The sequence below is a fragment of the Spea bombifrons genome, chromosome 7 (genome assembly GCF_027358695.1).
Source record: "Spea bombifrons isolate aSpeBom1 chromosome 7, aSpeBom1.2.pri, whole genome shotgun sequence".
In the NCBI taxonomy this organism is placed as follows: domain Eukaryota; kingdom Metazoa; phylum Chordata; class Amphibia; order Anura; family Pelobatidae; genus Spea; species Spea bombifrons.
Window position 1 is genome coordinate 39,585,816 of NC_071093.1, and position 24,453 is coordinate 39,610,268.

The 24,453-nt window shown below is 40.2% G+C and overlaps 1 protein-coding gene across 1 annotated transcript; it reads right to left on the reverse strand.

Annotated features, from left to right (window-relative positions):
* Nucleotides 1-2,837: 2,837 nt before the first annotated feature.
* Nucleotides 2,838-21,550, reverse strand: PDPK1 (3-phosphoinositide dependent protein kinase 1). Its single transcript, XM_053471209.1, has 14 exons — nt 21,412-21,550; nt 10,036-10,278; nt 9,221-9,263; nt 8,797-8,934; nt 7,817-7,961; nt 7,129-7,226; nt 6,887-6,962; nt 6,533-6,601; nt 6,025-6,121; nt 5,387-5,560; nt 4,793-5,010; nt 4,355-4,412; nt 3,821-3,973; nt 2,838-3,138 (listed from the first exon to the last, which is right to left on the reverse strand). The coding sequence occupies exons 1-14, from the start codon at nt 21,433-21,435 to the stop codon at nt 3,025-3,027; spliced, it is 1,650 nt and encodes a 549-aa protein (XP_053327184.1). The 5' UTR covers nt 21,436-21,550; the 3' UTR covers nt 2,838-3,024.
* Nucleotides 21,551-24,453: the final 2,903 nt, after the last annotated feature.

Here is a 24,453-nt window from a genome sequence, read left to right on the forward strand (position 1 = left end):
TGGCTGTACTTGTGCCACATTACGTTGTATACTACTCAACACACAGCCATTAATGTCTAACACCTTGGCAGCAAAACTGAGTACACCCCGAAGTGGAACTGTCCAAATTGGTCCCAAAGGGTCAATATTTTGTGCGGCCACCATTATTTTCCAGCACTGCCTTAACCCTCTTGGTTCTTCAGAGCGTCGCAGGTTGCCGCTGGAGTCCTCTTCCACTCCTCCATGACGACATCACGGAGCTGGTGGATGTTAGAGACCTTGCGCTCCCCCACCTTCCGTTTGAGGATGCCCCACAGATGCTCAATAGGGTTGAGGTCTGGAGACATGCTTGGCCAGTCCATCACCTTTACCCTCAGCTTCTTTAGCAAGGCAGTGGTCGTCTTGGAGGTGTGTTTGGGGTCATGTTGGTATACTGCCCTGCGGCCCAAAGCTTATACACAGAGCTCAATGTTGGCACATACACGCAAAGGTCCCGTCAATATTGGTGCATAATTCAAGAGACCGTGGACTGCATGCATGACGCATGCCCTATGTATTTGTTCCATTGTGGCTGCGAACAGCACTCAGCTTCAACTATGAATGCAGCCGTGAGTTTTCACAGAGAAATAAAGAATCAGACACCAAGTACACCTATAAACCCTACATGCTTTTTATTACAAGACTAAATCAAGCATATGTGAAAAAAAAAATCCTCATTCAGTAACTACATCTGGGGGGCACAAATATTTGGAAAGAAGAAGAGAAGAAAACATATTCATTAAATTATGAGAAATAGGATTAAATCATTGACCAAATAGAAAATTTATATAATAAAGCCAGAAAAAAAAAAAAGTTGTAAAATATAGTTTACAATAATTATTCACATTCATGGCTGTACATCAATACATATAACAACCTGGCCTGGAACATGATTTCAATCCAAATAATTCATATATTAGAATTTAAATAACACAAACTGAACTAGAGGCCAACATTTAGCCAGCAAATAACCTTATACAAGAATAAAAATACAAAAAAAAGTGAATATCCTATCATTGCGTTATTTGTTTCGTAAGTTGTATTTTTTTTTTTATTCAGTTTTTAAGCTTTGCCTGTACATCACAGTTACAGTCAGCTACAAACCAGGTAGAAATCAAACACGTTTATAACCAACTGCCACCAACCTGAAAGAAAGCCAATATACTACTAAGCTTGGTTTTTTTTTTGTAATGTTTTTTAATTTTTTTTGTTTTTTTAAATCTAGATATACTGCAGCTCTAATCACTGCCACCAATTAGCGCATTTAGCAGACACCGTATAATATCTAGAGCGTGGTCGGTTTTCGAAGGCTTTCACCGGTAATAACATTTCTACGGACGTAGGTCATTCAAAGCAGACGAGATTGGCTAGCGTCGCTCTATAAGTTAGATGTCCATTTCTATACGCAGCAGCGACACAAGAAATAAGCATTTGGTGCATGGGATGCAATTCTTGGGCAGAACGCAAATGTTTCCATTAAAAAAAAATAAGTTACATGAACCGTGAGGCTATGGGCAAAGTGTACCAGGGTCACAATAACCACAGACACTATTTTTCTTCTTCTACTTCTTGAAAGGCATATTCATATATTAGGGTGGATTATTATTCAATTTTTGATGGGTGTATTAAAAAAATTCCTCTGGTACAGTTGGCCAAAAAAAAAAAACAAACCTCTAAATGCTAAATGTATACATTACAAAGTCTTTAAGTTTTTTAGTATTCAATATCCATGTCTTATTTCCCCCCCTTTTTTTAACGCGGAAATGTTTTTGACCACAAAATAGATGCGATTAATAAACCAATATCATGGATATGACTTAAGTACCATAAATCTTTTCCGATATCTCACACTTACTGGTCTGTGATCTTTTTTTTGTGGCTCAATGAATTAACTATTGATTAAAATAGCAGCAGCGATTGGTCGTGTGAATCCAAAGTATGACATCACAATGCCTCGTGGACAGTGCTTACGTCATCCAGTAGAAATAACCCTTTTCGTAAATCGATCAGCCTATTAAAAACGGCAAGTGTGTTAATTCTGCGGATGTTTTTTTTGGGGGGTGATGTTAAAACAGACACCGACTATATGTTAAAGTCAGTTTCTATTAAAATTGTTCTTTTAAAGTGTGAAGTTAAAACTGAACTATAGGTTATTAACCGACCTTGTGTTGCATATGGGGGAAAATGAACATTTCTATTATTTTCTACTGGATTTGCGTATCCCAGGCGAATGGGCGAGTGAAGAATTCTAGCCCTGTACAAATGTGTGTTCATATATATATATATATTATCTATACATAGAATCAGTGCCAAGGTCAGCATTGTCTTTTTTTCCCCCCATAGCCTGCTTTATATAGTTTGTCGAGTCTGTAAATGAAATTATGTACTTTACATGTACTAACACAAGCATAAGTACCACTGATATGTCACGACAAGGAGATTTAGAAACCTGCACGCGTGCATTTGACTTAATGTGCCACTTACACAAAGAAGTGATCGTTTAATAACCCTTTTGTGTACTTATCGTCTGCGGGGCAGGATAACGATGGGTTGCCGTTTTCTCCAGCAGTGAAGAGATTAAAAAAAAAGAAAAAAAGTCCCACACTACTGTATACGATTCTGTCGGGGTGTGCACACGCACGCACACGGATCTGTGTCTCTACTGACGGTACATGGAGCTGGCGTAGCACGGCCTACACTAATCTGCCGAGGATACAGAGCGAATGTGCGCATGATTAAGATCCTCACTGCAACCATATGCATGTTATAACTCAACAGAAGCACAGAGAAGTAGCAAAGCAACCCTGAATTCCATATAGTTTCTTATTTTTTTTTTCTTCTTCATTTTTTTTAATTTATGACATATACTTTCCCATGAAGATGGTGGCAAGGTGACAGGAGAAGGGTTTATTTATTTTTATTTTTTTCTCTTCTGTTCTGCTCATCTGTCGAAAAAGGGACTTCTAGCAGCATGAAGGGAAGATTTGAAAGACACGGAGAGGAGCGTTAGGTGCCGCTAGTCTGATGGTTCTGGTATCTGCGCTGCCACACTTCCAGGATCTTTTTACACCACTTGTGAGCGTTTCCGCTGGGGTCCATAAGGTAATATGTTCTGTTAGGCTGCAAATGAATACCGAAAACGTTAGGGGAAAAGGAAAAAAAAAAAACTGTAAGGGCCACATTGATGACAACTATCCAAGTGAATGGGGTCCAAAGCATGTGCAATTAAGCTGAGGTCCCATTGTATGGCATAAGATAATGGCGTGTTGAGACCCCACTTGCTTCTCCAGGCTCCTTACGTTAAACTTCCGTACCATGTCAGGGCACCCCCCAGAGAAACAACACTTTTGAAATTAAATGCCCCCGTGGGATGTTGCGCAAATAGCTTCCCTAGCTCTTTCTATATAGGTTTTTAACGTGAAAACAGTTGAAAAGACTCTATTTTAGTTGAGTGCACTTTACTGCGTTTCTGTGAATGTTTGCATATCTGGTTGTATTAGGTTTAAGGGACTTTTATTTGGAGGTGACCTGTTTTCAGGCCAGAATGGTATTCTGCATACTTTATTGGGCAGTTTTCCTTTCCAAAGTTAACAGCACTCATGGGTGATAGCCTCGTAAAACGTCAAACAAGAAGTAAGAGTACAACCCTGTCAAAAGCATTAGGATCCAAAATATGGAAACCAAGATTTCCAATGGAGGATCTGCCTAATATAAACGTATAGCTTCTACAGATAAAAGGTCTGCTATTGGAACAATCTGGAAAGAATAGAAATGTCATAAAACAACAAAAAAAACAACTCACTGTATGAACGAAAAAGGTCTTAAAATTCTTAGCCTCTGGACGCAGCTCCAGTGACCATGGGATCTCCCCTTTCAGAACTTTGTTTACAGGATCCACATAGTACAGATGTGGGCCTTCTGTGAGCAGCAGCTGGCGTCTCCGAGCAAACAGCCCCTGAGGACACAGATAATTGTAAGCTGCTTCAGCTACAATACGCAAAAACAATTTAATATTACGGAACAGGATAATAAGTATTATTTGCAGCTTTATTTTCCGGACTTCACCATGAACGCTTTTCACTTTTACATTATTCATTATTTGTGAAATTTCCCAGTATGGCCGTAGCTGAAATGCGTATTTCCAATCCTTAAATTTGTATATTTTTCGGAATATTAAAAACACCCCGTAAATTCCTTTAACGCGATCATCTGTCTTATTTTTGTATCTGTGCCTGCAAGCTATGCGTGCGTGAGAAACATAACACGAGCTCTTTCCATTATTTTCCCCATTAACCAGCGTGCAAAATATCCTCAGGACAGCTTAAACCACGCTCACCTTTCTCTTGTCTACTGGACCCATTTTCAGGATTAAATTGTTTTCTACAAACTGGTGCCTGTTGGTAAACGAAAAAAATTATTAAATTAAATTCACAACATCTCAAGGTTGTTCCGTGGAAAAGTGGAGAATTTTTAACAGCACTCAGAAATACAAGTGGATCCAGCAATTCTTACGACCTAAACTGCTGGGGAGATATATAAAGCAGAAAAAGGTTAAATATAATCAGTAGAACATAAAAAAAAATGTAAAAGCTTCTTCTGCATGACGGTTGCAGAAAATGATTACTAAGTGCCTTACTCAGCTCTATAGTTATCGACGTGTCACAAAGTCTCATAATACGTCTTGGAAAAGAGCCCCCCCCAACCATACCCCCTAAAAACAAAGTGCCCCTCTGTGGCCATCTGACATGTTGGCGCGTATGCCTTTAACCCTTACCACTGGTTTCCTCCGGCTTGCTTTTCTAGAAGTAGCCGTTTCTCTTCTTCCGAGAACTGGAGATCGAGCTCGAAGGAATTGTTGTCGAGGTCGTGGATATATTGCTCTATGTTACTGCCGGACCTTTGAGGTTGAACGGCTTCCGGTACTGGCAGCGTGGTGGGCGATACTGGAGAAGCCACCTGCATGCAACCAAACTGACTCAGGAGGTCATCATACTAAAATAAAAACATTTAAAAAAATAAAATAAAAATTAAAGAAAAAAAACCCAACACACTCATGTAAAAGACAAACACATTGGAACTAGCTTAACACCGATAAAAGATTTAAAAAAAATAAATAAAACGAATCAATGTAAACCATTTAGACTGAGCTATTGTTGAAGCATCATGTGTTCAATAAAACAATGGGCACATTCTCCACAAGACAGACTATGAATGCTTACAACCCATCTTTTTTTTGGGGGGGACTGATTGTGGCCAATAGGAGGGGGTTAAAAGGGGCAACAGCTGCTCCAGTCCAATGCGGTTGGGGTTGTGCCAACAGCCCGTTGTACCCATGAGTATACGTCAGTCTGTGGCCAGAGTTACTTACGTTCCCGTAGCAGTCTTCATCGTCTTCCGACATCGCCGGTAAGTATGCTGTGAGCTTTGGAGGAGTTTGGAGGTGTAAGTCTGTCCATGTTATACTTTCAAAAAACGGATGTGCTTTAAGAGGTCCATAGCCACCCATATCTTCACAGCCTAAACGTTTTGTATGATCTAGAACCTAAAAATCAACGGGAAATAACATTTTTAAAGGCACTGCAAATTACCATCGTACATTACAAGCCAACTAGGATAGGGACCACCAGTGAGACATTTGTGTGGATCAGAGAAATAGTATATATTACGCAAACAAATGTTTTTTAACAGGATAGGCATTTTTTTTGTAGACAACTTGATGGGAACAAAAGGGGAAGACAACCCATTTACCTATATTTCAATGTATTGACTAGGAACACCCAACATATCAATTCTATCGTCCACAATAATTTATGACATATACATCATACATGAATAAAATGTTACTAAAAAGCAATTTCACATACGTCAGCATCAAGATATTTATAAAATAACACGTTTACGGATTTACTTTTTCTTTTCAAAAAAAAAACTCGTGAATAACTCAATCCAAAAGGCACAGGTTTAAAAAGGTGAAATTAACATCAAGAGAACTCTTATATGACTTACCAGCAGCTTTTCGACTAGGTCTTTAGCCTTAGGAAAGAATTTTTCTGGGAATTCATATTCCAGCTTGATAATCTTTTGAAATATGAGATATTCATTTCTGTGAAAACGCAGAAAGAAAAAAAAAGTTATCAATCTGAAACAATATTTGGTTACAGATATATTAAAGGTCATCATGCCTGTTCAATTTTAACGAATAACATTTATCTTAAAGCGTCTGTTGTTGCACCTCGGCCCTACAATATAACATATAGATGCTTTTTGTGTTCTCTTAGGTGTGGCCCTCCTGGACACTCGCCCTCGGCCCGCTTATTAATTTTTTTATTTCTTGTATAATTCTCAGTAAAGTACTGCTGGATCTGTTGGAACTACATACATAGGATAATGAGTAGAACATGTATTTGGGCTTTATGCTCCGTATCAATGCACGGAATCCATTTACTTGACATCATTCTATTCGGGAACAGTTGGATTAATGTAAGGGATAACACTATGTAAAGCCCGATCTTACCCAGCTCTGAAAGGCGGGAGTCCTGCAACCAACTGATAGACAATGCAACCAAGTGCCCATAAGTCAGAACTAAAAGAAAATATTAAAAAAACACAACGTTTAGGATAAAACGATATTTGGATCAACCAGCATCTATCTTTCACACACGGAAAAACTCCAATTACAATCATGTAATCTGTGGTTTGGGAACATGGATTATCACATGACAGCCTATGTTGATGAGCTTCAGCTACTTCAGTTCCATTAAAATAATTTTTTAAAAAAAATAGGTAACACTTCTGTTCTGCGTGACAATGACAACTGCACACACCGCCACCATCAAGAAATCCCAATGTGATAAAAATAAATACATGCCTCTTGCAAGCCGATTTTTCCGTCAGCAGCTCAGGGGATACATACTGTGCCGTCCCTACAAATGAATTTGCCCGTGCTGTTGGGGAGAAAATGTTAAATAATGAGCACATTTTTTTTTAATTCATTGATTGTCCTCTTGAATAAATTGAATAAGGTCTGTATTTAAATCCACTCATAACATCTCAACAACTTATTCAAGGCCCTAGGTCATGTGAAACACGCAAGAAAATAGCTGGCCTTACCTTGTCGGCTGTCAGACGATAAAATTTTCGCCGTCCCAAAATCTGTAATCTGGATGTGCATATTTTCGCTAAGTAAAATGTTTTCTGGCTTCAGATCTCTTTACAAAAAAAAAAAAAAACAAATATAAGTGTTAAGTATATACTGTACTTTTTTTTTTTTGACGCGTTACAAATTGTCTCATCCATTAATTCTGTATTTTACAGTTAAGAGCACTCCGCAAATATAATTAATGGTGTTTACAGATTATATTTATTATTATTATTTTTTGATGCATTGCTTTCAGGCCAGTGAAAGGGTTTTTAACAGAAAGCGCATGCTTACTCCTCATAATTAATCCACTTTTTTGGAATCTGACCTTCCTAATGGATTTCAGACTAGGACTCAATCACAACACACAGTAATTCTAATAAATGAGCATTATTACTATGGGTAAATTCAGCAAATGGATTTATTTAATAAAACCCTGATCTCCTTCACTTATTGGCTGGCTGGCGTCACTCATGGTGGATCACTACTCTGGAATTGAAGGCAAGTCCCCCCCCCCACCTCCAAGGAGCACGTATTAAAAGACTTACAACGTATTTTAGCATGAACTCTTTTTTTGGTGGGGGTTGAACGTTATACGATCCTTAATAACAGCGTTCACAGCCGTAGGGATAGCGCTGTTTGCATACAGTCGCTTGTTACCTGTGAATGATTCCCTTCTCGTGCAGGTACTCCAAAGCGCAGACGATTTCCGCAGTGTAAAACCTGGTGCAGGTTTCGTCAAACGACCCAATCTTTCGGATGTACTTCAGTAGTTCACCATTTTTAGCATAACTAAGGCCAAAATCTGAAGCAACGGTCAAGGAGTCAAATGCATATATATATAAAGGCTTGACTAGACTGCCGCTCACATATTAAATCAGCAGCCGGAGACATCCCACAAGGGCTGCGAGTTAGAAGAATAAATTATTAGGCAACATATTTGTTTCTGTTACCTCTATATTTTAGGATAGTTTTCTACTAGGTTTTTGTCTGTAAAACTACATATTTTAATATACAAACATTTTTAAACACACACATTATATATATATATATATATATATATATATATATATATTATATATATATATATATATATATTAGAACATTTGCTCAGTAAAATTAAAGGGACAGCCCCCACTATAGAACAATGCATATTAAAGTACCCTGTGAGTACCCCTAACCCTCTGTGAGTACTTTAATATGCATTCTTCAAACATTATTACCTTTTGTTTATATAGCACCAACAATGTATGCAGTGCTTAATACAGTCCATACTTTCAAAGAGTCTGACAAAACTAGAACTTACAGACTGAAGGCTGATATACTGACAGTTCCTAGATGAGAAGAGAACCCCTAAGATGGGAACAACTTCACAAACTATGGGTCTTAGTGCAGCCTTTTAACCTCGTAGTGAATATGTACCTAACTGTGTCCCAATTCATCAATACTTAAATTATACATAAAAAATAAGCGAGAAATACTTTAAGTTCTTAAGTCCATAGACTCCACAAAAGGACCAAAAAGCCAAGAATACGTAAAATTTTCTTTTTTTCCTGCACCACTATCCCCCCCCCCAATATTAAGGGACTGATAATATACCGCGATTCCCAAAAATCATGTAAAACTTGACGAAAGGATACAGAGTTTCTCAGCATCTTGAAATGTGAAGTAAAGTTTAACGAAGAATGGGTGGTCCAGACGAGACATCACGTCTCTCTCTCGGGTTACATAAGGTACCTTATTCTCCCTTACAATATGCCTCTTCTGTAGAATTTTAACTACAATGCAAAGAAAAATGATCGTATATCTTTTGGGTGGTCTTGAAAAAAGCTGTCATTGTCTATGAAACAAATTTGTGATATTTAAAGCAAAATAAAAAGGTACATTAGGCCAAATAGATGTATTTAACATAACGAAAGGCGATATAAAGCTATAATAACCATTAATGCTGTTTTTATTATATACCTTTTGTATATAATTATTATTTTTCATTTGTTTCTTTTGTAACCGTCCTTGAGAAAAATCTCATGTGGTTAAACATTTCCAAATAAAAAAAATACTCACTGGCATATTCTCTTCCTGATGTTAATTCTTTGGCCAAGACTACCTGCAAGCCAAAAAAAAAAAAAAATACAAATAAAAAAAAAAAGAAGACAATAAATCCTATTGTGCTAAATCAACATATATAGCCGAAAAGAGAATAATTATTAACGTCGGGTTTACATAGCACCACCATATTACGTTGCGCTGTACAACGGGAACCTATAAATAATATGCTCATAATAAAACTATAATGATTCCAGATAGGAATCCCTGAAAACAGTGAAAAGGGTCTTGCATGGCTACAAAGATGTTATTTTAAAATGATTAAAGGGGAACTCCTGCTAATTTTTGTATTAATTGCATCCGATTAAAAAAAAGTATATATTTTCAAACAGTCCTAGTTTTTGCACAATATAATGTTTTCATACAGCTGGATGTTACCCGTTTGTATATGTTCTAGCTCCGGTATCGAAGCCCAGACTACTAGACAAACATGTTATGCTGCATTGTATTAAACAACCGAATGGCTCAGTCTTAATCACCCAGCCAGACCCATGGCTGACAACAGCCGCCTCTAGGACTAAAGATTATTGGAGCAAAATGGGATAACACTACATTTTTTGTCAATGACGACCAACATTACCAGATTTTATGATCAAGAAGCATACAAAACAAATAGAAAAATTATTTCTTAGTGGTTTGTGTATTTCAAGTTACTCCAGAAAAGTTTGTGATACGGAGACTCCAGCAAATACAACGCTGCAATTATTTGCTAAATTATTGCACATGGATCTGAGCGGCTGTATCGCATAGTTGCGTCCAGGGTGGGCGCTTACCGTTGAAAACGACCCTTCGCCCAGAATTTTCCCCAGCTTGAAATCTTCTGGTCGTTTCTTCCGAGGCTGTGGAGGTTGTTGCTGAGATCTAGAGTCTGGTGTCTTCACGTCCATGTTGGTGCCCGATCTGCTGCCACAGGTAGACAGGGCAGGTGGTGAGCCGGACTCGGACGAGTTTCTCACCATTGAAGGGGATGGACAGGAACATATAACCACGTTGGACTGAATTGGAATAGCATCATACTGAAAGGGACAAGAGAGAACAGGACAAACATTAGGGTCAACGAGGTAGCGATGGCCACACAACAGAAACACACGTTGGACTCTAACGTATTAGTGGGATGTTTAGTTGCGAAGAGGACCAGATCCAAGCTACGGGGACCGAGATGTTTTCAGTTAACTCCAGAAAAAAGGCTAAATGTTACCAGAGGGTGCGGAATGATAAGATCCTCAATAGTTTCCATAATGAGAAATATTTTAGGATTAGTGCCTTTTTGACTATTTGACATGGAAAATCCTGGCCCGGCTTTTAAATATGCTCGTCTGGCCGCTAAATCACAAACACATTTTGGCATAATTCATACACCGCACAAGTCACAGTAACACTATCAGCTCCAAACACGAGAGCCATCCCTATTCAGGATACCCAAGATGCCCAAACATGCCCTCACTCTGCCCGTCTAATATCTTTCCCCCATCATAAAATTACAGGGGGGGGGACCAGGAACACAGCACACCAATGAACCACCAATCAGTGCAGTTCCTGGCTGAAAACCAGCATTTGGAGTCCCTTCTACAAAACAAAGCAAAGAAATAACTAAATGAACAAAAAGATATCAAAAAAATAAAATGTAAATTCAAAACAAAACTCTGCAATGGATGACACTAAAATCCATATGCATAAATCTATTTAGATAAAAAAAAACTAAATAGAAAAATCACCTTATCCAGAGTATTTTTTTTGGCCAAGGCTAGCGCCACAGGACGCATATCAAAGACAGAAAAAAATCTTAAAATTTGTTAAATTAAACAACTACTATATTTATATCTATGTGAAAAGACTAAGATGCAACAAATCATTTATTTTTTTGGGCGGATGCTAACTTTGTCCTGAAAGCAGTAAAACATGATATAACAAAGTGGTTTTTTTTGGTATACTCATTTAAGATAGATAGATATAGGATTACAATAAATAAAAAAGTTGGTACTTTCCAGCCACCTGGGCTATTCTAGCGATGCCCATCAAACCTAAACTCCAGGGGGTTTGCCCATCCCGACGGGGTTTTGAGTAAACTTGCCCTCGATAAGACGTTATTGAGACACATGGATAAAAGATGTCGCTTTGTGGGGTTTTAACGCGAACGGGCGGAGAATGTCCAGGTCTAGCGCAACAAATGTACTTATTTCCCTGTCACATAGAACAAGCTGTTTCTTATATAGATTTGGTTACGTGGAGGGGAAATCTCACTGTTGGTTGTTTTTCTAGGTTTGCGAAATAAATCTACTGAGGTTTTATCAAACATTTGGTCAGCAGAAGCGTTTCTTGGCTGTTGGTCCCAATTGTGGAGTCTATGGACTCAAGAACTTCTTACGGAGAAAAGGCAAACGTAAAGAAACACAAAAACAAAACATAAAAGTATATATATCTTGTTTTCTCAAAAAAAAACAAAAAAAAAACTTTTTTTTAAGTCACGCTATTGGCAACACAACATTTAAGGTGTGCCCTGGAGGTTTTATCATCATAAAAGAAAATTTTTATAATTAAGCCTAAAGAAAAAAAAATGATAAAATAAATCCTAATACCATTAATTTGTATTGCTTTATATAGCACCGTCATATTCTGCAGCGCTGTACAATGGGATCTGAAATTCCCTATGGAGTATGGGGAAAATACTTAATAAAAACAGTTATTAACCCTTTGCCCCCCTCCTATAAAAAAATGCCTGTTCAACAGTAAATTCGACCGGCTGTTATGTATGCCGTCAGCCTAATAAGACTGGATTTTGAAATGAGGAGAGCTCGGACACACGGTTGGTCGGGGAGGGACGGGGAATCTATGATCTCATTTCAAGTGGGTTCTACTTTAGAAAATGTTAGAATCCAGGTAATTGCAGGCGTCGATTCATTATCTAGCCAATGGGGCAGAATAAATGCAATGTACATTTTACTCTAACTTAGATAATATCGCTGCCTTTACATTGTAAGGACGCGCGGTCAGGGACTTGTCCATCTGTTCGCTTATATTGGTTACAGGAATCTGTTGAAACTGCAGAATGGTTGGAGCCGCATAAATAAATTATACGAATAGTAATGTGATTTCCTATGGCGTGCTAAATAATTTACCCCCAGCTCTTCCTAACGGAGTGTCTTCCGCTGCACAACAGTACAAGGTATCCATTAAACCTCGAGTCACTTCCCACCGGACCATGAAGAACCTCGCCGAGCATCACCCAAAGCTTCTTCACGATGTATGGTGGGTGCCTCAAAATTTCTGTCAAATCTAGGTCCTGTTTCAACAGTTTTGTAAAAGGCTGCCAATTATACAGTAATGAGGGTGGTAGATAAGTAGAACTGCCTTCCAGAAGAAGTTACAGGGGAATTTAAACATACATGGGACAGGCTTATGGCTCCTGAATCTAAGACGAGACCAACGGCTGATTAAGGTTTGGGTCTTTACATCGCGACACGTGGGGCAGACTAGACGGGGCGAAAGGATCTCGTCTGCCGTTACATTCCACGTAAAACAAGGAACGCTTTATAAACGTTCTAACTTTATCAATATTGGGAAAAGCAGATCGATCCACCAAACCCATCATCTAACGCAGATTATTCGCAGGATTTGTGAACGGTGGTAAAATCCGAATCAATAAATTCCTGAGAGGGGAACGGACAAAGAATTTTTAGGTCAAATTCCAGCCGCAGCATACTTTCCGATCAAATTTCAAACATAAAGAAAGCCTTCAGAGGATTTATTACAATGTCATTCATGACAGAAAACTTTTTTTTGTACCTTTTCAGTATAATAATTATAATAAAAAAACCTTTATTCGATGAGTTGTATTGATTCGGTTAATTGGAAGATTGTTCTAATAAAACGTAACAGGAATATATCAGGAATTTAATATATTTCTTAATCTACAGAATGTATGGTAACCAATTTTTCTCATGCCATGCCTAATAATAAAAGAGACAAAACGAAGGCTAAAAACGAAAACCCCAGAGAAGCCAAAATAATACAGAAAATCGTAAATAATTCCTTCAGTTTGACGAGAGGCCGTAAAGCAAACACTGAGCTGAATTTATCAGAAAATTGTGTCCTTTTTCATAATGTGGGAATGCAGCAACATCGCTATAAAAAAATACGAGCAAAAAGCGATTAAAAAGTATATTTTATCACGAAAAAAACACAAAATGCCTCTTCCAGTATTTAGCACAGCAGATTTCACTTTTTTGCATCAAAATTTTGGTATCAGTTTCAATGATTTCACGATTTGACGGACTGCGCTTGGAATGAAAGGAAAGGCTGCGAACGAAAATAACTAGTGCTAAAAAGATGTTTAATAAGAAAAAAAATCCCTCTGTTATCAAACTGCATCTATTCTATGGGTTTACACATCGCTCTTCAAACCCCGCTTACTAAGAACACAATCCACTATTTATTAACGACACATTGTGTTGAAATATTTAGTCATATCGACAGCTAAATGATGCACTTGTAACAAGGGAGACTCATTTTGGGAAATGTGGCATCAAATCAGTAAAAAGGTATAAAACATCTGTGTATTTTTTAAAAAAATATGAATAGTAAAGTTCCTAATTAAGCATTTTCTAGTAATAAAAATATAATGTACATTTTGTTTAAAAAATTTTCGTTATGCAATTGTATGAGGCTCAAACACGTTTTAAAAAAAAATTCTTCATTTTCAATCATTTCTAGCATAAAACTTTAAAACTAAATTTTTTATTATTACAGTCTTTTTGCACGGCTTCTGCAAAATGTATTTTTGGTAAATCCCACGGCGTTAGGCTTGATGAAATCACACAGCCTGTGCTAATTCTATAATTTTAGAGGGTAAACAATAGATATATTTCGTGGCATTTGCCGCATGTGTCGTCGTATATTAAGGGCGACTCCTATTTATGGCATAATCTGTATTAAGTAATCCACGAGCCGGGCAGAACAGCCAATTACAAGCGCTCGTTATTTATAAGGAAATTATTAATGCTATGGAAGAGGGGAAATGAAGTTATTTTCTCATAAGGGACTGGGACTGTTCCTAGGCATCAATCAACGGCCTTTCATCATTCGATCCACGCTTTCTAGCTTCCTGTTTTCCCTCTCAGATCAGCGGCTTAGCGGTCTCAAGTTCCCAGTCACTGTCACTCAGTTTATCACACCTACTGGTTATATTGGGATACAGGACCAGCTTCATGTTCCCAGCGATAGCTCGTTAAGACACCGACAAAACTAATCGGAAAATATACATACACACATACATACAAACACACACACATATATATATATATATGATACGGACTTAACCCTTTCAGCATATACGTGTTAGCTAGCACACTGACATAGCATTATACAGAGTTACAATCTAATAGCTTTGTAAGGAACAGTTATTGATTTAGAAATATTATCTTAAAAAGTATTTGATATAATATATTGACACATTACACTCACGCACTCGCACTCATTCACACACACGCAGCACCTGTTTCTGTAGATTTACGTTGTATTTCCTGAGCAAACGGCCCGTCTGATGTCATCAGGGTTTGGGAAACGCAATGTTTATTTTGCAGGACAGACGACGGCGGCGACGCTTCGCTCGCACAACAACCGCGGCTCTTTTGTCAGTTTGGTTAGAGAAAGCAAGTGTGTTTTCCAAAGGAAACGTGCGTGACGGGAATGAGATAAAAAGTCACACTTAATACACTGATGGTGTCCCCCCCCCCAGTATCTTTAAAAGGACTGCAGAGTTTCACTGTAGAGCCGGTGTGCGGAGCGAGGACTCAAAAGTTTTGGCCATCGGTGTCGTAGACATGTCCACCTATGAAATCTGACTTAAATCATTATGACATTATTTCACCCCGCTGCGGTTTATCAGGGGATATGTGCAATGCCATGAAGTACATTAGGTAAAAAAACAACCCCCCCCAGACACGCTTCAAATCATGTCTAGAACATCAATGGGGGTTCTTTACGACCTCAGAAGATACCGGCGGGTCATCGTGAGCGTTTTCTGGGGACTTGTGTCTCATATATCGTCACTATATATTATGAAAGGGAACACGGAAAGCTTGGCTGGCCCTGCACATGTATACTTCAAATCAGTGAGACGCCTTCACCCATTGACCTATGCATTATGCAGGGCCAGCGTAGCCTTCTTGCTGGAGAAACCTGAACGTTATGGTCCTTCATAACACTCGAAGTCAAGAAGCTGAAACACAACTCTCCTGAAAACCATCCCTTTAGCGAATAAACCCCAATATCAAGAGGAAATCAGAATACGAGGGATATTATTTCCCCGACGTAACATTTTCCGGCAATTATAAGTTATTGTTTTATAAAGCGCCATCATATTCCGTAGCGCTGTACAACGGGTAAACAAGACAAAACAAGTAGTGGATAACATAACAATCTGACTTACAGAAGCAAAAAAAAGGCAAGGAGGGCCCTGGCCAAAGGAGCTTACAATCTAGAAGCGTTCTTTAAAGTATTTCTGTACAGAGAATCTTCTCATAAAACTCGCGGAGTTAACGAAACAAACGGCCCGGCTTCAAACAAACACCCCGCTAGTCAGAGACGTTTCGGTTTGTGCTGCGCTGCTTTCACAATGAGGAATTCAAACATAGACGGAGTTAAACATTTACCGTTAAGCCAAGCTTGATTTCAGAGCCTTCTCGGAAGCGGAAGAAAGTGTTATTTTTGTGGCATACAAATGATTTTGCATTGTAGAGCGGCCGCTAGTAAAAAACAAAAAAATAAATAACCGGCGTGCCGCTTGCCAAACCAAGAAACGGGTCTGCGGTGCGCAGAATTTCCACGAGTCTAGAAATAAGTGTTAATCTGCGAAAACCTGGCACTCGCCATACTGCTTAGGAGGCAGCGAAGGGTTAAACCTATATAATCTACAATAATTAAGGCAACACGTCAATTTATACGTAGCACTTCACGGGAAATAACCGACAAGCACTCATTCCGCTATATACGTCTTCATTGTCATAAAACGCGCTTCCCAAACCAAACTATGTAAGGGATGTGTTACTTCACTGAAGGGGTGGTAGATACGTGGAGCTGCATCCCAGCCGAAATGGTAGGCAGGTCAATATATTCATTATAGTCTGTAAGCTTGATCGAACGTATTGCTTTGCCTGTCAATTCTAGTTTTGTCGGACCCTTTATTTGTATTTTATGAAGCGCAACGTAAATTGTTGCCGCAATAAAAAATAAAAGATAACAACTTAAAGATGAGCGACTTAAAGAGCCGCTTTAGCACATCACCTCTACACTGCTTACAATCATTTCCTAAGTGTCAGCAGCCCCCATAATTAACCTTTGTTCATGCAGGGCAGCGTGTCGCAGAATAACACCAAACAGGGCAGGAGGTGCTATGAGGATTCCTCGTCTCAAGTGACAGTCAACCAGAAGCTGACAGCCGGAGTACATTCTGTCCAACTGCTGCGGGGACGATCGAAGAGACAACGGATGTCAGCAAAATACTTCTTCCGAGGAAGTTCATTCTATATCTATACCACCGAAGAATATCGGCTCTCGGTTCTTTTCCTGCTTTAATAAAGGTGCTTCATGAACACTGGTCCATGGAGTATGCCAAACCAACACAACACTAGGGAAACAATGCTTATATATATACATATATATATACATATATACATTCATGCATACACAACGCGCGCACACACACACACACACTGACAGCTAGCTCTCCCTAACGTATGTAACATTACCGGGACGCACACATCCCATGCAGTCCGACACGCGGCGTGCGGAACACGACGGGCTTTAATCATTATAAGAAGCTGCAAATCCAGAACAGACATGAGCATTTTTTTTTTTTTTTTTTTAAACAACTCCACCGGGATTCATGACTCATCCGCGTCCAGTAGAAACGCTCCGCGAGGATGCCACATATATAGCGAAAAATAATAAATTATATATCATACAAATAAGCCGTCTACGCAAAATAAAATAATAAAACAGAAGAAAACATTGTGCTAGCAGCGAGGATGTACTGCATAACACAACGTGTTTCGAGAACACATCCGAAGCACCAAAATACCATTAAAAGCCATCAAACTGTATCTCCCATAACACCCACAAGCCGTAAGGGCCCAGAAACTTCATAAACAGAGCTCATTCTATATACTATATTCAAAATACACCCAAACATGTATAAAATAATAACACAGAACACATACAATCACGTGAAAGATCATATATACATACACAGCAATAAACAGCTTCATGGATGTTACATTGAAACTGATAGAGTGTAAGCTCTTGTGATGCACGGATTATTATGCTCATATATATTATATATATATATATATATATATATATATATACCGTATTGGCTCGGATATAGGCCGCCCCCGTATATAGGCCGCACCCTAAAAGTTTGGTGCTTTTTTAAAGAAAAAGTTTTCTTCTTTAAAAAAGCACCAAAAAAAAACATGCTGCCACTCTGTCCCCCCCCGAGATATCCTGCCACTGTCCTCCCTCCCCGAGATATACTGCCACTGTCCTCCCTCCCCGAGATATACTGCCACTGTCCTCCCTCCCCGAGATACGCTGCCACTGTCCTCCCTCCCCGAGATACGCTACCACTGTCCTCCTGCCGCCCCCCCCCGACTTACCGGAGCAGACTCCCGGGTGTCTTGCGGGGCCGACAGGGGACATCTACGCAATACAATACAAGTTGTATGCGCGTATTGTGTAGACGTCACCCGCCGGCCCCGCAAGGCACCCGGGAGTCTGCTCTGGTAAGTCCGGGGGGGGGGGGACGGTCCGCACGATGCGCTTAGATAACCTCCCGTGCCGGCACCCCCCCCCCCGTGGGAAGTGCTGGCAGGGGAGGCTGTCTGAGCGTATCAGACAGTAGGATGCAGGTCCCCTGCACTGCTGCGGGGGATCTGTATCCTAACCCCGCTGCCTGCCCGGCGCTAGATCCCGAATATAGGCCGCACTCCCACTTTAAAGACTTAAAGTGGGGGAAAAAAGTGCGGCCTATATTCGAGCCAATACGGTATATATATATATATATATAAGGCTGCGGGATACGATGGTTCTATAGAAATCAATAAATAATAATCTGCTCTGTTCCTATGGTAACGAAGTCTACAGATCAATCGATGATTATTCCATATAATATAAATAGTAGTTTTCTTTGACCTCCTTGTGTCACATATTCTGCTCCTTTACCCCCAACGCACCGCGGGGGGGGGGGGGAATAAAACACACAGGAGCACAGAACGGCAGCAGACGCAACGGAGGTTTATGTATAAAATGTGAAATCGGGTACAAAGTTTGGAAAAACGGACTTATCGCCATAGCAACCAAAAGGAACGATGATCCTGCCGACGCTTGCTGTGAAAAATAGACACCTTTGGAAACTTTTTCACCAGAAACACGCTCTTTTAATGTATAATCCCGGAGCGGCTTGAGTTTGGTTTGCAGATAATTTAAGTCGTTCGGAGAATATAAAACACATTTATAGGAAAGAGCTCAACAGATCCGATTTGCAGAACGTCTTGGGCATTTTTCTGTGGTTAAGTAAATGATATTGCCAAATTACAAGCGGCATTGCATGGCATATTTAGATGAATTATATAATATATAGAGACATGTAATAACACTTAGTATTTGTGTATAAATATATATAGACACAGTATATATATCTATATAGTGTATACAGTACTGGCCACCAGATATAACTAAAATGTATCATTCTCGGTCTCTGATGTGGCGCAGCTGGATATTACTCATGATATATATATAGAGATATATATATAGAGATATATATATATATATATATATATATATATATATATATATATATATATATATATATATATATATATTGGGAGCGGGACCCTCCTTATCTAATTGTCTTAGTCTATTTGTCTATGATTGTATGTATAAATAATAATAATACTAATATGCTTGTAAACTAAAAAGAGTCAGAAAAGAGTTCATGGAATATGATATCCATTATATCCGTAAGGTGGGTGTTTGACGCCCCCCAGCAAAGCCCCCGCTTTCCCAAGAAGTACCAACACAACAGATCCCAATCAGAATTCCAGTGAAAACATTTCTCATCTCGTGACATCATAACACAGCAGCCCGGTGAATGATGTCACTTTACCAGCAGCTCTGGTGCAGTTGATAAATCATTACTTTTACAGTAATCTTCTTATTAGGATCTCTAAGGCAAGAAGATATTTCTGATCTGACAGTCGGGGAAAGCGCTTGCACTCATCAGACGGGAAACCCAACCTTCTACAGCCAACACCAGCAGATAAAACGAGTTATTTTATCAACAATTACGCACTAGGCACGTAACGACACATAATAAGCCGTCTCTCCAAATGCAGGGGTAAAAGCGCACAGCGCTCTAATCAGGGGTACGATTCTTAATTCAACATACAAGATCACAGCCCCCCAGACAGAGTTTAACAGGTGCCTTTCCACCAGTCCCTAGAACTACAACTCCCATAATCCTTAGCTAGGAACTGAGACGTCGGAAACCTGTAAGCGCTGCACAGCCTGGTAAGCAACAAGTGGGTCGAAATATACATTCAAGAAAGGAAGATGAACACACGACACATTCTGTTCTATCAGCGGAGTGTTACTTTACTGAGAGGGTGGTGGATAAATAGAACTGCCTCCCAGCAGAAGTGGTAGAGGCTAATACAGAAAAAGGAATTTACTTTGTGAAATCGTACGTGACGACTCGAACCAATACGGGTTCGCGCTACAGCTACCGAAATAAAGCCCTGTGCATGCGCAGCCCCGTTAATACGGCAACATTAGAATGTATTGTTTACGAAAGAATGAAATTCTGAAGAATTGGAAAATAACGTAAACTCCGTATATTTAACCCGCCGCACGCCAGCGGGATACAGGCGACGGTAACCATTTCCAGGCTGGAGTAACACAGGGACGCCGAGGCAAGCCGGACAGAGGAGCCGTTCCCGGGGCTGTCAGAAAAGAGACATCCGAATGCCACATCCGCACTCACGCTCGCACAAGCACTCACACGCTGCAGCCGTGCAAGCAACGAGCAGGCAACGGCAAACACGCCAACAACAACAACACGGCTCGTTCCGAGCAAACGACTGGCGGCGCGAGATCTGTGAATGACGGCCACTTTATGAATGGCTTCCACAAACTACACGGCGAATCGGCGCGGGCCACTCGGCACGGAGTTTAACCCCTCGCGGCAGCTTCCTGTTTTCGCTCGTCAGAAAAGGAACTAGAATGTTGTTGTTTTGTTTTAAGCCGAAAAAAACACACGCAATAAAAAACAAACAAACAATAAGTGGCATCTGCAGAAGGAATGACATCAGACTACACCCTGTCATTTTACCGGCACAAGTAACTTTTTCCACCCCGTCCTCTGGATCGGATACAAAGGTTTGGAGTGAAGACTCAACAACAATGCACTTTTTTTTTTTTTGCACTTTTATCCCGAACCCCCCCCAATAAAACCCCTAACGTACCCCCGTATCCACAGGCAGGAGGTGAAGCAATTGACGTGGGTATCTGCTTAGGGAGGGGTGATGAAGGATGTCTATCGTAAAGCAGTTGTGATATACATTATACGTATAGCTTGGAGGATGAAGCTTTACTTTACGGAGAGGGTGGTAGATAAGCTCTGCGGCTTCCCAGCAGAGGTGGTAGAGGGCTAATACAGTGAGGGACTTTGCATGCATGGGGCAGGCATATGGATCCTGAATGTAAGACGAGGTCGGGGACTGATTAAAGTCTATGTTGGGGTATGAAGCATAAGGAGAGGGTGCTGAGTAGATGAGGAGGATGAGGATGCCCTATGCTGAAGGGTGTTTCCACGCTGCACACATGCTATAGTTATAGAAGCTGCACACGCTGCAGGCTGCCCGCACATTCTACTGCCCCGTTACCCCTAGGTCTGTGTGCGACAGGGCAGGTATCAGGGGTAGGCAGTGGGGTAAATGGGGTGACTGTCTCCAGCAGCACTACACCCAGCTCAGGAGGGGAGAGGCCTTCAGCCAATGAACTTGGCTCCTCCCTCTCTGCCCTTGCGCAGTCCCCCTGGGCCCACTCCTGCCCCTAAGCGTATAACCGAGCCCCACACCGAGCAGGTATCTCACCACTTGGCTAGTGGTCCTGGCCATGGGCTCCTCTCCTGTGGCTTCAGGGAATCACACAGCCAGCAGTAATGGCCGCCTGCATCGTCTGGCGCTGACGTCACTCCACAACAATGTTCGTGGTGGTGGAGGGAGGGACCGCTTGGTGAACTGAGCACCATGCCATAGGCGCTTGGCGCTGTCAGCCCGCCCACACTGACCGGTAATTGGCTGAGCCGGACGCTCGTTTCCCAGTGGCCGCCCGCGCCCTCCCACCCCTCCTCCTCATTCACAGAAAAAGCGTCTTCGTTTCCTTGTTTGTTTCCTCCATTTCGCAGCAAGATGGTGCGGGGTGTACCTGCCCGTGACACCGGCTCATACCTGAGCGCCTCACCGTGCATACAATACAAAATGAACGCTATCCGTGCAAATGTACAGACATATACATTCATTCACTCGCATAGATGCATACATATATACATTCATATATACACACATATGTATATATATATATATATATATATATACATTCATATATACATATATATATATATAGACACACACACACACATATATATATTACATATTTACATTTGTACATACACAGTTAAATATATACATATTTGCATACATACAGACATATATATATATATATATATACACACACACATACATATTTGCATACATACATATTTTTACATATTTACATAGCTGTATTAACTTGTATAATAACTTTATGTATGCATACATACATCCATGTAATAAACCATACCCATTCACAGATTGAAGATAATTTATACATATATTTAATATATATATAGTGTAACAATTTTATAATTATATAATATAATGTTATATATTTTAATTTATCTTTAAATATGAATATATATGTATAAATGTATAATCAGGATATATTCATATATATATTTATTATTTAGTTATTTAATACGCATGTTGTTATATATAATATATAGGGGTGCATTACTTATTTATTAATTATTTCATACGTAGGAGTTGCTTAGTCCGCTGATGTAAAAATGACAAATGAAATTAGTTGTGTGTAGATAAAAAAGTTATAAATGTAACTTAAAGAAAACTTTTATTCATAAACTTAAAGGTTTTATTCATAAATGTATGAATAATGAAAGGACGGTTAGCTTAGTAATTTATTAATGCGCGTTCGGGGTTCTATAAAAGGCAAACTGTGCTCTAAAAACGTTGCAGGCGGCGAATGGGAGGAGCTTAATGGTAGCCCAGCCCACTCTGCCCCATATGCATGTATTAAAGGGACAGGTTAATGCGCCAGGCAGCCTCCAGAAGGTATGCATGTTGAAGTGCTTTATGAGCTGAATGGTGGTAAGTATTTCACGTGTCAGGACGTGTTCGGCTGAACACATCCCCTGCATGGAGAATAGACGGTGGGGAAAGAGGCAAATCCGTATGGGGGCTGAGCATGAAAATGTAAAGGGACTCCTCAGTTATTACTTGCATTAAAGTGCAGATTATGGCTAAATCGTCCCTTTAGTCATTTCGGAATTTCAAAATGGTAGCAATAACATACTAGTAAAGGAATAAGGGATCATTTCATACGATTCCTAAATATAAAACACATTGATGGTATGAAAAAGAGAATGTATGAGCAAAGTGATAAGAATAGTGCCATCGCCATAGAAATCGATGTGGAATTTGCTAGTAATTCCATAAATCTACACAATTCTGTCATATTTAGCACCGATATCCGTTTGCGTGGACCCGCTTGTGTTGTGTCTGATGTATTTCTCCTGTTCCAGGTTTGGTTTGATTCCGTAGGTAGTGTCTGGTCCTGGTCCGCTCACACATGCCACCAGCGACCTGTGCTCGGGATTTTATTCTAGAGAAGAGTCTAACCAGTGGTTGCATTTAGTGATCTGAAAGTTCTACCAACCAGGAAGGGAATTCCATTTGGGTAAGAGGGTTCAGATGTAGGGGGTGCGGAGTTGCTAAGGGCTCTGTAGGTCAAGGTCAGAAGTTTGAACTTGATTCTGGAGGGTATGTGGAGACAATGGAGCGACTGGCACAGAGGAGCAGGAGATGAGGGACAATGACAAAGGAAGATGAGTCCAGCCGGAGTGTTGAGGAAGGATCAGAGTGGTGGAAGGCAGGAGAAGTTAGTAAGGAGCAAGAATGTGCATATATACAGTGTGAGAGTGTGTGTGTGAGAGAATGTGTTAGTGTGTGCCAGTGCATATGATAGTGGGGGCTGACCAAGGGGCCGATGGGGTTGCTTGGCTTTACCTGCCCCCTGGGCCAGATGGTGACGGTCCTCCCCTGACCCCAAGGCTTCTAGGTGATTAACTGGACCCTTTGAAGCTGGGACTGACGGTATCCGCTATTAACTTTTGTAATTATTGATAATGACGCATTCTCCTCTGTTAGCCAGCCCTGGGGTTTTTAGCAGTCAAGCAGAACCAAAATTCCAGCAAAATTCCCCCCCGCCACCTTATGACCTAGGCAGCTGGCTAGTTACCCTGTTTGTACGGCTGACCCTGTCTGATTGAGAAATGTAACCAAGCTCAATCTTCTAAGTACCTTGCATACAAGGTGCATGCCACCCAAATGCCCCTGTTTTTCAAGGACAGTCCCTCTTTGGGACCCAGATCCCTCTCTCCTCCCCAGAATGTTTGCTGGACATTAATGCATTGCTGTGTTCTGCAGCCCTATATGTATAAATAGATAAATCTGAAAGTCACCTTAAATGTCTTGATGAAGCCCCGCCCCAACCCCACCTCCAACCACACCCCTAGAACAAAAGTGTCCCTTTTTGGCCATTCGAACCGTTGCCTGGTAGGGACATGGAGGTCTGGCATAGACTCCCCGCAGACATTGTAGAACAAATAAGAAGAATGAAGATTACACTTCAAAGGAGGAATGAAGAAAGGTGTCTGACACAGCGAAGCATTGGCGTTAGACTATACAAATAAAGGCATTCCAGCCGGCAAAGCAAAAATGTTTTATTATAAACAGATCTCTACCTTGTTATTCAGAAGCGTCTGTTATTTATATATACCGGCGGCTTTTCCTCTGCCT

Bases quoted from the DNA above. Each gene is read 5' to 3' on its own strand.
- PDPK1 (XM_053471209.1), bottom strand. From the start codon at position 21,435: ATGGCCAGGACCACTAGCCAAGTG. The intron at 9,264-10,035 runs GTAAGCGCCCAC...TTTGGCTTGCAG, and splicing joins GCGAAGGGTCGTTTTCAACG to GTAGTCTTGGCCAAAGAATT. The intron at 6,602-6,886 runs GCATGTATTTAT...ATTTTCTTTTAG, and splicing joins GAAAAATCGGCTTGCAAGAG to TTCTGACTTATGGGCACTTG.